The 12,539-nt window shown below is 48.6% G+C and overlaps 1 protein-coding gene across 2 annotated transcripts in view; it reads right to left on the bottom strand.

Annotated features, from left to right (window-relative positions):
* The window catches only part of UPK2 (uroplakin 2), an 80,990-nt gene extending 74,487 nt beyond the window's left edge, over positions 1-6,503 (bottom strand). The window contains exons 1-2 of one of the 2 annotated variants that reach the window (XM_086956746.1): positions 6,371-6,503; positions 5,986-6,135 (exon numbers count right to left, since the gene is read on the bottom strand). In XM_086956746.1, coding sequence (XP_086812872.1) covers positions 5,986-6,046 — 61 coding nt within the window. In that variant the 5' untranslated portion in view covers positions 6,047-6,135; positions 6,371-6,503. Of the gene's footprint in view, positions 1-5,985; positions 6,169-6,370 lie in introns of those variants that run through there. The other variant, XM_086956745.1, reaches the window with a different exon arrangement.
* Between the last annotated feature and the right edge of the window lie 6,036 nt (positions 6,504-12,539).

Here is a 12,539-nt window from a genome sequence, read left to right as displayed (position 1 = left end):
GCATTTTTTTCTCGTCTGCATCTAGAAATCTCACTAGTCTACAGTTTAATTGAGGTGTTGCTGGGTGAAAGCATGCCAAAACTGCTTGTCTCCTTGAGCAAATGCTCCTTTGGTTCAGGGTGACTCTAAGCAGCTGTCTCCTTTCCTGTATCCGCTCCTTGCAGGAGTATAATAAATGGATAATGTCACACTGGACATTTTTGCACAGACTCCAAGATGTTTGAGATGGCTCCCTTTTCCATGGTGGAAGGTTCTGAGTGCACGGGATCAAGCCAAGGCGAAGTTTTAAGAATTTTAATTTCTGTGATTTCGGGTAGCCCAAATTAAAATATTTTTGGGGAGCTAGGACTTTGTAATTGTTCAGAGTCATCCAGGTGTGCGATCTTGCAGAAAAGGCTGCTTTGTCCTCCACCAACGCCAACTGTTTCAAGGATTTCCAAACTAGTTTCTTAAAAGCTGGATGGTGGGTTTGTGTGTTCCAAAGGGACAAGAGTCCAGTGCATGCTAGCGCCTCCTGAAGATAGCTTCTTGCTGGAGAATCCTTCCTCTGTTGAAGATCTTGCCATAGAAGCTGATTTAGAGTTTTAGGGGTGATAGTCTGATTTTATTCCAACAGTTGATGTATGCGCCGTATCTGGCCCATGATTGCTTCAGGACGCTGATTTCCAGCCTAATTTGCACCAGGGAAATGTAGTTTAGAAGGCTAAACGTGGTTCTGTATGCTTTTACCAAAGTTGTATCCAACTTTTTAGCATCTCTGCCTCTTAAGGCTTCCCTACCATAAGTTATTGTGGGTAGGATTTTAGCCTGTGCTACATTCAGTAGGGGACTCAGTGTTGGGTCTGATAATTTAGATGTTAGGCTTTTCATGGTTAGTGCTAGCACCAGCCCCTTCCTTTTAATCTCTTCTAGGTGTTGAGCAAATGGTCCTTCTTTGTCAATGTAGACACCTAGGTACTTATAGGCTCCCGCTGAATATATTTGTGTACAACCCAGATGCCAGCTTCTAACTTCCTTCCTTTTGATGTTGATTGACATAGTTCTATTTTTCTTTAAGTTAATTGACAGCTTATTTGCCTCAGCGTAATCCTGCATGCTGTTGAGAAGATGTTGCAAGCCAACTGCTGTGGGGCTGAGCAAGATTACGTTGTCAGCATAAAGGAGAATGAACAGAGTTGTGCCCCCCATCCTGGGTGTGTGAGCATTGCTGGTGTTGAGTAATTGTACTAGGTCTGCCATGAATAAATTAAATAACATGGGTGCCAGCACCCTGTTTGAGGGACTTCGTTGTTTTTACTTTCCTTGTCAGATGCGTGCCTGAGCCTAGTGTAACCTGTACCCAGGTATCTGTATATAGGAGCATTATCATTTTTAAAAGAGCATTTGGGATACCCCAGCTGGCTAGCTTCCCCACAGTCTTGATCGGTCCACATTATCGAAAGCGGCACTAAAATTGATAAAACAAAGGTGCAGCTGCAGTTTCTTCGAAATTGCTGCGTCTATAAGCAGGGATAATGTCAAGATGTTCGTTTCTGTACCTGTTTTCTTACTGAAGCCTGTCTGATTTAGTTGAATTATATCATTTGTGTCCGTCTAGGATGTAAGCTCTTCCAACAATGTGCCCGCAAAGTATTTGGCCTCATTGTCGATTAGTGCCACTAACCGATAATTGCCAGGCGAAGCCTTGTCACCACTTAGGGCTAGATGTAGGTATTTTTGATTTACCGATTCGAAAATACAGAATTTTACCTATTCGGTATTTTTGAATCGGTAAATCCAATGTAGGTAATTATTCGGTAAAAAATACTGAATCGGTAGGATTCGGTATTTACCGAATTGGTATTTACTGATTCGGTATTTGCCTTTGATTCCTATGGGCCTGGAGGCCCATAGGAATGAATGTCAATTACCGAATCGGTAATTACCGATTCGTTAAAATTGGCAAAAAGTCAAGGGTGCAGGGTGTCACTTTGACACCCTGTTGCACCCCTGATTAGTGTTGGTGTGCACATGTGGCATACATACATGCCCTAAGGGCATGTATGTCTGTCACATGGCACAGGTGTAAATGCACATTTATGCATTTACATAGGAATTCCTTATTTACCACCAACTAATAGTTGGTGGTAAATAACAAATTCTTAAAGCCCAGTAGCAAACTTTTAAGTGCTTCCTACATCTTATTTACTGATTCGGTAAATGTTGATTCGGTAAATACCGAATCGGTAAATACCGATTCGGTAAATACCGAATCAACATTTACCGATTCGGAATTTACCGAATCGGTAAAAATGCCTCCTACATGGGAAAAGGCTTTTACTGGTCGGTAACGGCTGATATCGGCCGTTATCGACCGGTAAAAGCCTACCTACATCTGGCCCTCAGTAGTGGGTTTTGTTGTGGTTTAGCACTGTGTGGGGATGTTGTAAACGGGGCTTCCATGTAGCTTTAGCTCCAAGCGGCCATTATGGTCGCTGGTCCGGTCACGCCCCTAACTCCTGTGAATCCTTCGCTCCAAATCCTAGACAACTAGGAATGTTGCATGGGAACCTCTCCCGCCAGTTCATGGCCTGAATTGCCTAGTGCTCTTTCAGTTGTCCACCTTCAGTGGAATACAATGGCAATTGAGTTTCCTTTTAGTTGCCCACCATTCACATGTGATTGGCTAAATGCAGGAATCTTAGGACCCCAAATATGTCGACTCAGTGGGTGTCGAAGGATTATCTGTGGTGGTCTCAGCTCTCAGTTGGTTTCAGATATCTTCTTGAGGCACATCAAAACTAACCTAATGACATGGACATGGCTGTTCTTGGCCTTTGGCAACACCATTTTTGATACCACTGAAGCAGACGGACACCTGTCATCATGAGGGTACTTAAGTACAATTTTCATTGGGTAAACTTGCTATTAAGGAGATGAGGCTGTCTGAAGTCAGTCCAGAGACTGCACCGATGATGAAACAAATGAGGATGACACCCCTCCTCACCCATCCAGAAATTACTTTGCAGTCTTATAAACATATGTGCAAGCTTTTTTCCTATTAACAGCAAATTATCTGATCTGCCCACGAACATTTTTGTTACGGTTGGTCTTTGCCTCTCCTCCAACCCCGCTCGGAGCATCATTTCCTGAAGCAACCTCTGGAGATCTTAATCAAGTCCTACCCAAGGCTTTAAGGAGAGGGCCCTAAAGAGGAGCCATATTGGTTTCTGCTAATCCTCTAATACGGTCATCGTTGGCTACCACAGCCATTAGAACGGGAAGTGTCTTCCTCTCTTATGGACAAGAAGCTAAGGTCCATGCAAAGACACCGCAAAAATGATTGATCATTCTGCAAGGGTCACCTCGTTGGAAAGTCTGACAATATCTTCCACACCAGGTTCCTCTCCTGTATAAAATTCCTACCCCCTTAGTTTGTGATACACTTACGCTGCCACAGCCTTTCTTCATACCTTGATACCCTGACGGGTAACACACTATACCCCTACTTTGTTTGACGCCTTAACCCACTGGCGCTACTGAATGTTTCCACAGCGAGCCCTTGCACCCTCCTACTGCCTTCTTTTTTATTTTTTAATACACTTTTATTCGCCCTATTACTGCCTTCTTAATGCACACAGCCTCAGTTTAACCAAAGTTCTTTCCCTCCTTTCACGATTCCCACATGCTCCCTGTTCCCACTTTATAATCTTAGGATGGGCTGCTCACTAGTAGTAGACAACAATGTAATACCTGTTGATTCCCCTTGTTGGGTGACAGCCTTCGTACTACCACAAACGCACACACACACATTGTTTAGAAAACTGCCTTTCTGAATTGATCGCCCTCTCACAAAACCTTTATGATGTTTGTTGAATGTTGACTGATGGGATTGCTACAGCATTTGGCTGCACTTTTGCTAAATCATATGTCTATCTATAAAACAATTTAAAACAAAAAATCTAAAAAATCATTGGTTTAAAAAAATGATACACATGGATAACCGTGCTAGATACGGGTGAAACATTACTCTGAAAGGCAAAACACGACTTGCTCCACAAGCCACCATGAAATGCTGACCTGTTTGGAAAATGTTGTGCTTAACAGATTATCCTTTGCACCTTTTTTCCTGCTTCGTAGAACACAAACAAAAACTTCTAAGAAACATGGGTGTTTTTTGCAACAAAAAAAAGTACACCCATGCCTCAGAAGGACAGCCATATAGTTCATCAGAAAGCAGGGACGTGCTAATTTAGCAGTTAGCACCCCTCTTTTGACTCAGAGTGGGTAATTCCACAAGAATTTGCATTTGTGTATCTCATATTGAAATGTGTGAAGCTGACCCGGTCAGAGCCTTCATTTTTGAGATCTGAAAATTAGAGTTCTCCGTTCCATCATTCAGGTTTCATTCTGTTCACAAATGGATATTTTCACCATCACATCTATTCCCGAGCTCAAAACATTTGATTCACAGGTTTGGAAGGGGCCAAGATTTGTTGGGGTGGTCTAAAGATTGTCTAGTTAGAGAAGTGATTGTAGACATTTCAGCAACCCCATTTGTTCTAAAGATCCCTTAAAAGTTTCCAAGACAGCAATAACCCTACGACTAGCCTACTATAGCATCAATCTGCAGGACTATGGGTTCTCAGAGTATTCTACCTACACTACCCAACTACATTAGAGATGCAGTATTTTGATTACTGATGATTTGGAATTCTCCTTCACTCACTCAACTTGGGTGCTTGGTTCAGAGACTTCCCATCCACATGAAGGTCTCGTGTGAACGGGGGCATGTAAGGGTGGCTGCCAGGGAGCCATGGATTAGATCCCGATGCAGGAGTAGAGATCTGTGATTTGGGCAAAAGCATCATCGCTCTGTCCTGTTCAGTTAACATTTTTATCATGATCTCACTAGGTCATTTGGTACATCAAGTTTACAAATTAGCCTATATACCGGCAAGTGAAATCTATACAAACTGAGAAGTGATATCCTTCGTAACATCCAAGGTACTTAAACCTGTCTCTTTTGCCTTTTTCGCTTTTTGGGCAAGCCTGGTCTGGAGGTCTTTATATTGAAAGACTCTACACTTGGGAGTCCTTTAGATATAGGTGGTGACCTGCGGTTCCCCCTGCACAATTAGAAGTCAGGGAACTGCTGAGCTCTCGAAGGCGGATTCTCAGCCAGCTCCCTTGTCTTAAACCATGGCCCAGGAGTGCCAGAGCACAGTGGTAGCAGCCCCGCCCTGCGACGAGGTGTTCGGTTTTGACTTTTGCTTCCTGCATCGCCTCGCGAGGCGTGGTGGACCAAGGCAGGGAGAAAAAAAAAATTCCCCAGTTGCCGGGAGGAAACTCTTTGGAAGGCACACATCCCAACTCACCCTCCTTTGGAAGTGGTTACTGTCCTAGGACTCATCTTCACCATCCAAACGAGCAAAATGCCTTCCATAGACTACAAAGAGCCCACACTCACCCTGAAAATCTTTCTCACCCTCCCAACATTGATTCAAAAGTGTTGAATTTACTGGAGTTGTCCTCTAAAACTGCCCAATCTCACTATCCTTGGGGACTCAAAAGGCCGGATGGTTCCCAGCCCGGCCCTGGGCGGAGCCACCCCGGAGCTCAGGAAGGTGTTACAGAGCCGGAGGCCGCCAAATCCCTGCCAGGGGCCGCCACGCAAATATGTATCCATCCTCAGAGGATTATTATATTAAGGATATATATTGGCGTGGCAGCCCCTGGGGTTTGGCGGCTATGTGCAGGTGCACAGCTTGCACATGCCTAAGGCCGCCCCTGCGAGTGAGGGTGTGACGCCCGTACTGTCCTACACCTGTGGTGTGTGAGTGAGTCCGGCACTGTCCTGACGCTGCTGCGTGAGTGGCGCTGCTTTCTCTGCAGGCGCGGCGCCTGCTCTGGGGCGTGAAGCTGGCTCTGCCTCATGGGCCCAATGCTGTACTCTTTGTGACTGACCGAACCTCACGTAACACAAGAAACGCACGAGTGACTTACCCTGGGCGTTGCTAGCCGCGGCCAGTAGCAGGAGGGCTGAAAGGGTCGCGGTGAGCGACATGGCGGCCAGGGACGGAGGAATCCTTCGATTTTCCTTCAGGGAAAAGGGCGCCGGTTCCGAAGTGGTCCTGGAGCAGAGGTTGGTGGTCCCTTTGAGAATAAAGTGGAAAACCTCTTCAGGTTCGCTCTAGAAGAAGAAAGGGAAGATATAATACTCAGGCAGCAGCAGCAAGGCGCTATACTTTCAAGACACTATATACGATTTTCTGCGTCAAATACAATGGAGCGCTGCAAGCAACTCTGGTTCGGGCGCGGCGAGGTGCTTTAGACGATTCTTTACCCTGGGTGCCGCAAGGCGCTATATACAATTTTTCGCTCTTGGTACCTCAGGGCGCTGTGGGCAATGATTAGCTCTGGATGCAGCGATGCGCTAAGGACGAAGGATCACTTCTGGAGCCGCGACAGAGGGACACGACCACTCAGATGGCTGGCGTGGCTCAGAATGGCTGGTAGTGAACGTGACCCCCAGGTGAGTTTCGACAGCACCGGCGAGAAACGAGAGCCCGGCTCTCCAGGAATCCGGTCAGACCAGACTGTCGAGAGTTTTCTGACAAATTCCACCAGAGTGAAAAACACGTTCAAAACAAAGAGACCGTTGAGAGAGTTTGAGATTCCTCCACGGTTGGCGTAACGTAGAATGAACAGAATGTGACCTGGGCCCCTGAGACTGCGATACCTCACAGCAATCCATAGGCCTTAATCTGAAACGGGGCCTCATGGGGGGCCCCCACCCACCGGACACAGGTGCCTGTTTTACGGCCCTGCCGTGCCGGACGAACCCAATGCGAGGAATTCGGTGTCTCACCCTCCTGCCGCACCCTGTGCAGGAGCAGTGGGTTCATTTTCCAGAAACACCTGTAGCGCGAATGTACCCGCCATTTACTGATGGGTTTGCGAGGCGAGGGCGTGAAGGAAGTGAAGAGCAGGATGCGCCATGGCACCTGCGAGGGCCAGCGAGAGCAGGACAAGAAGCCTCACGCAGGCCAGGCATCTGATGGCCGGGCCCAATGACAGCAGAGCACAGGGCCACCCAGACCAGGCAAGCATCTGCAAACAACAGAGCAAAGGGCAGGCCAGGCACGGGTCAGCAAGAACCAGCAACAGCGTAGCACAGGGCCTCCCGACTGGGCATGTATCTTCAAGAGCCAGCAACAGCAGACCACGGGGACAACCCGACTACGAGTGTGTCTGCAAGAAACAGCAACAGCGGACCACAGGGCCGCCCAGACCAGGCATGTATCTTCAAGAACCAGCAACAGCAGACCACAGGGACACCCCAACTACGAGTGTGTCTGCAAGAACCAGCAACAGCGGACAACAGGGCCGCCCAGACCAGGCATGCATCTGCAAAAAAGAAACAGCAGACAATAGGGCCAACCAGACTAGGCCTGTATCTGCAAGAAACAGCAACAGCGGACCACAGGGCCGCCCAGACCAGGCATGCATCTGCCAAAAAGAAACAGCAGACAATAGGGCCAACCAGACTAGGCCTGTATCTGCAAGAAACAGCAACAGCGGACCACAGGGCCGCCCAGACCAGGCATGCATCTGCCAAAAAGAAACAGCAGACAATAGGGCCAACCAGACTAGGCCTGTATCTGCAAGAAACAGCAACAGCGGACCACAGGGCCGCCCAGACCAGGCATGCATCTGCCAAAAAGAAACAGCAGACAATAGGGCCAACCAGACAAGGCCTGTATCTGCACGAACCAGCAACAGTGAACCACAGGACCACCCAGGCTAGGTATGTTTCTGAAAGAACCAGCAACAGTGAGCAGACCACAGGGCCACCCAGGTTAGGTATGTATCTGCATCAACCAGCAACAGCGGACCTTAGGGCCGGCCCCGTTAGGTATGTATCTGCAAGAACCAGCGCCAACGGACCACAGGGCCACCGAGGTTAGGTATGTATCTGCAAGAACCAGCAACAGCGGACCACAGCGCCACCGAGGTTAGGCATGTATCTGCAAGAACCAGCAACAGCGGACCACAGGGCCACCGAGGTTAGGCATGTATCTGCAAGAACCAGCAACAGCGAGCGGACCACAGGGCCAGCCAGGTTAGGTATGTATCTGCAAGAACCAGCAACAGCGGACCACAGGGTTGGCCTGGCTAGGCATGTATCACCAAGAACTACCACCAGCAGACCACAGGACCGTCCTTGCTAGGCCTGTATCTGCAAGAACCAGCAACAGCGGAACACAGGGCCACCCAGGCTAGGCCTGTATCTGCAAGAACCAGCAACAGCGGACCACAGGGCCAGCCAGGCTAGGCATTTATCTGAAAAAAAGAAACAACAGCAGACAATAGTGCCACCCAGGTTAGGTCTGTATCTGCAAGAATCGGCAACAGCGGACCACAAGGCCACCCAGACTAGGCATATATCTGCAAGAACCAGCAACAGCAGAGCACAGGGCCGCCCAAACTATGCCTGTATCTACAAGAACCAGCAACAGCAGACACCAGGGCCAACCAGACTAGACCTGTATCTGCAAGAACCAGACACAGCAGAGCACAGGGCCGCCTAGACTATGCCTGTATTTGCAAGAACCAGCAACAGCAGAACACAGGGCCACCTAGACTAGGCCTGTATCTGCAAGAACCATCAACAGCAGATTACAGGGCCACCCAGGCTAGGCATATTTTTGCAAGAACCAGCAACAGCAGAGCACAGGGCCACCAAGACTAGGCCTGTATCTGCAAGAACCATCAACAGCAGATTACAGGGCCACCCAGGCTTGGCATATTTTTGCAAGAACTAGCAAAAGCGAACCACAGGGCCACCCAGGCTAGGCATGTATTTGCAAGAATCAGCAAAAGTGGACCACAGGGCCAACCAGTCTAGGTAGGTATCTGCAAGAACCAGCAACAGCAAACCACAGGGCCGCCCGACTAAGCATGTATCTGCAAGAACCAGCAACAGCAGACCACAGGGTCGTCCCACCTAGGTACTTGTCTGCAAGAACTAGCACCAGCAGACCACAGGACTGTCCCAGCTAGGCATGTATTTACAAGAACCAGCAACAGCCAGCGTACCACAGGGCCACCCCGGCTAGGCATGTATCTGTAAGAACCAGCAACTGCGGACCACAGAGCCAGCCAGGTTAGGTAGGTATCTGCAAGAACCAGCAACCGCAGACCACAGGGTCGTCCCAACTAGGTACTTGTCTGCAAGAACTAGCACCAGCAGATCACAGGACCGTCCCAGCTAGGCATGTATCTACAAGAACCCGCAACAGCGGAGCTAACAGCCACACAGACTAGGCATGTATCTGCAAGAACCCACAACAGCTGAGCTAACAGCCACACAGACTAGGCATGTATCTGCAAGAACCTGCAACAGCTGAGCTAACAGCCACACAGACTAGGCATGTATCTGCAAGAACCCGCAACAGTGGAGCTAACAGCCACACACACTAGGTATGTATCTGCAAGAACCCGCGACAGTGGAGCTAACAGCCACACAGACTAGGTATGTATCTGCAAGAACCCGCGACAGTGGAGCTAACAGCCACACAGACTAGGTATGTATCTGCAAGAACCAGCAACAGCGGACCACCGGGCCACCCAAGCTAGGTATGTATCTGCAAGAACCAGCAACAGCGGACCACCGGGCCACCCAAGCTAGGCATGTTTCTGCAAGAACCAGCAACAGCGGACCACCGGGCCACCCAAGCTAGGTATGTATCTGCAAGAACCAGCAACAGCGGACCACCGGGCCACCCAAGCTAGGTATGTATCTGCAAGAACCAGCAACAGCGGACCACCGGGCCACCCAAGCTAGGCATGTTTCTGCAAGAACCAGCAACAGCGGACCACCGGGCCACCCAAGCTAGGTATGTATCTGCAAGAACCAGCCACAGCGGACCACCGGGCCACCCAAGCTAGGTATGTATCTGCAAGAACCAGCAACAGCGGACCACCGGGCCACCCAAGTTAGGTATGTATCTGCAAGAACCAGCAACTGCAGACCACAGGGCCGCCCGTCTAGGCATGAATCTGCAAGAACCAGCCACAGCGGACCACAGGGCCGCCCTGACTAGGCACGTGTCTGCAAGAACCGGCAACAGCAGAGCATAGGGCAAAGCAGTAGGAAAATAAAGAAAATCATTAAAATCTTGTATTTTCCCCATTTGAAATATAAATATAAAGGAAAAAAAACAGACGCGAGCATGGCTAAAGAATTTCACTGCTGTTAGATTATTCTTCGGTGTAGCTTATAGTGACAGCTCTGCTGTGTTAATTTTTTAAAAAATAATTTTACACTGCTTTTGAGTACCAACTTCTGACCCTTATCGTGCTCCAAAACTGGTACAAATGGCCAATATTGTTCTCAGAAAAATGCTGCACCCCTAGCAAATACACACAAGTGACCAGGCACCATGGCCTATCAATCGCCTAAAAACAGCGGGGCAAAAGGCCACACAAATCAGGGAAGAACCAGCCAGGCCCCAACAACAGCAGGCAAGGTCCTGCAAGGGTCAAGCAACAGTGGGACAAGTAACCATACACACACCAAGCACGGGTCTGCTAGTGCAGAAAAACAGCACAAGAAACCAAACACTAGGATGTAGGTCTCACAAGAGCTCAGTAATAGTAAATACAAGCTACACAGACCAGCCAATGGGCCTGCAAAACCCAACAAAAGAATGAATAGTATCCAGACTAGACCCCGGCTGGTGAGGACCTAACTACAGAAGGACAGAGAGGTATACAGGCATGGAATTGGCCTTTCAGGGTCCATCCGCAGAAGTGCAAAGGAACACGGAGACCAAGCACAGGCCTGCACGGTCCCAGCACCCACTGGACAATCGACCACATAAAGCAGTCAAGGGGTCCAACCAGGGCCCAGTGAACAGGAGGACAGGGACAACGCACACCAGATATGGGATCTGCGGTGGGCCCACCAAACATCAGGTTAAGGGCCAGTGGCGGCCGGCATGGCTCGCTAGTGTAGGGGGTTGGGTGTGCAATGAAAAAAAAAAGAATAAACAAACACTTACCTTGCTACCGGGTCCTGCATCTCTGGCCCTGCTCTCCTTGTCGGACTTGAGGTACAGGACGTACAGCCAGGCTCCCCTGACCAATCACAATGCTGCAATGCAGCGTTGTGATTGGTCTGTGTCCTGGTTCGACACTCAGCCAGGGAATGGTGGCCTGGGCATTGCCTCCACGCAGGGTGTAATGCAGCCTCCATGGAGAACAGGGAAAGTGCGCAAGACTGTTTTGCGTGGCTCAAGAGGGCCGGCCAAACAGTCATGTGCACTTAGGAGTGGGCAAACAACTCTTCCCCTGCCCTTCTCTGAGAGTAGAACAGCCCTGCTGGCCAGCAAAGCAGCACGGAAACATAAAATCATAACAACTCAAAGTTATCATTTTATGTTTCCTTTCATTTGCACTGCCTAAAAGCAGTGGGGCGATGCTCCTCCGCCATAGCCGAGGAGCTGCCTCTGCCTGCTCATGCCTAGCTGCCGCAAGACACATATTTTAGAAGCACTAGTGTAGGAAATTGGGTTTTTGATTGAGGGGGTGAAAACGCTTCTCAAGCAACAACCACAATCCTTAGCCAGGGTGAATCACAAATGTTACTAAATTAACCTATGTTTAACTTTCTGGTAGCTTAGCACAAAAGCTGTCAGGCTTAACTTGGAGGCAATGTGTTAAGTATTAATGCCACATTAAGGGGTCCCTCTTTTTTTTCCTGACTATTAAGTATTTATGCTGCATACAAACAGTTATAAAGTGAGAACACAAAAAAGAAAATTCGCACACCAATTAATGTTATAAATAATTGGAGGCAAAAACAACAAAAATACATTCAGTAGAACCAGCGATATGCATTTAATGGTTTAAGTAAAAAAAAGTGACAAAAAGCAGAAATTACTAACTGTGGATATCTGATCACGTTAGACCAGAATGAATTGATGCTGGATACAGGGACCAGGTTAGTTACCTTCTCAAAGGTCGGCACACATATTTCTAAACTTTAAGATTTTCCAGGAGTAGCTTAACTATTGCCAGCAAAGGGTCCAGGACCTGGGAAGGAACTTCTTGGGGATTAGGACCTCTCTCCTGTAGAGGCCATCAGGGTTCAAGCAGGTTCAGTTGCAGGTCCAGGCAGGCCTCATTGCAGCAGGTCAGCTGGGAAGTTGTAGGGAGGCCTCTGGAGCTTGTTGTGACCTTGTAGTTCAGAAAAGGAAGGAGGTCAGCCAACTGCCCCTTGGCATAACTCAGGTTAGCCTGGTACTAAGGGAGCAGGTCCAGTCTTCTTTCTCAGAGAGCAGGACAGACCTCCAGCAGCAGGGTATTCCTCTGGGGTACAAGGTAGGCCTCAAGTAGCAAGGCAGTCCTCTGGGGAACAAGACAGTTCTTCTGCAATGCCCAGGGATCCAGGAGTGTACTGAAGAGTTGGTCTGTGATCCAATATCTAAACTTGGTGCCAGCCTTTGAAGTGGGGGAAACTTTTAGGCTATCCCCTCACCTAGTTCTGGAAA

Source organism: Lissotriton vulgaris, chromosome 2_1 (genome assembly GCF_964263255.1).
Source record: "Lissotriton vulgaris chromosome 2_1, aLisVul1.2, whole genome shotgun sequence".
Classification (NCBI taxonomy): domain Eukaryota; kingdom Metazoa; phylum Chordata; class Amphibia; order Caudata; family Salamandridae; genus Lissotriton; species Lissotriton vulgaris.
This window is presented reverse-complemented; position numbering and strand designations above follow the sequence as displayed.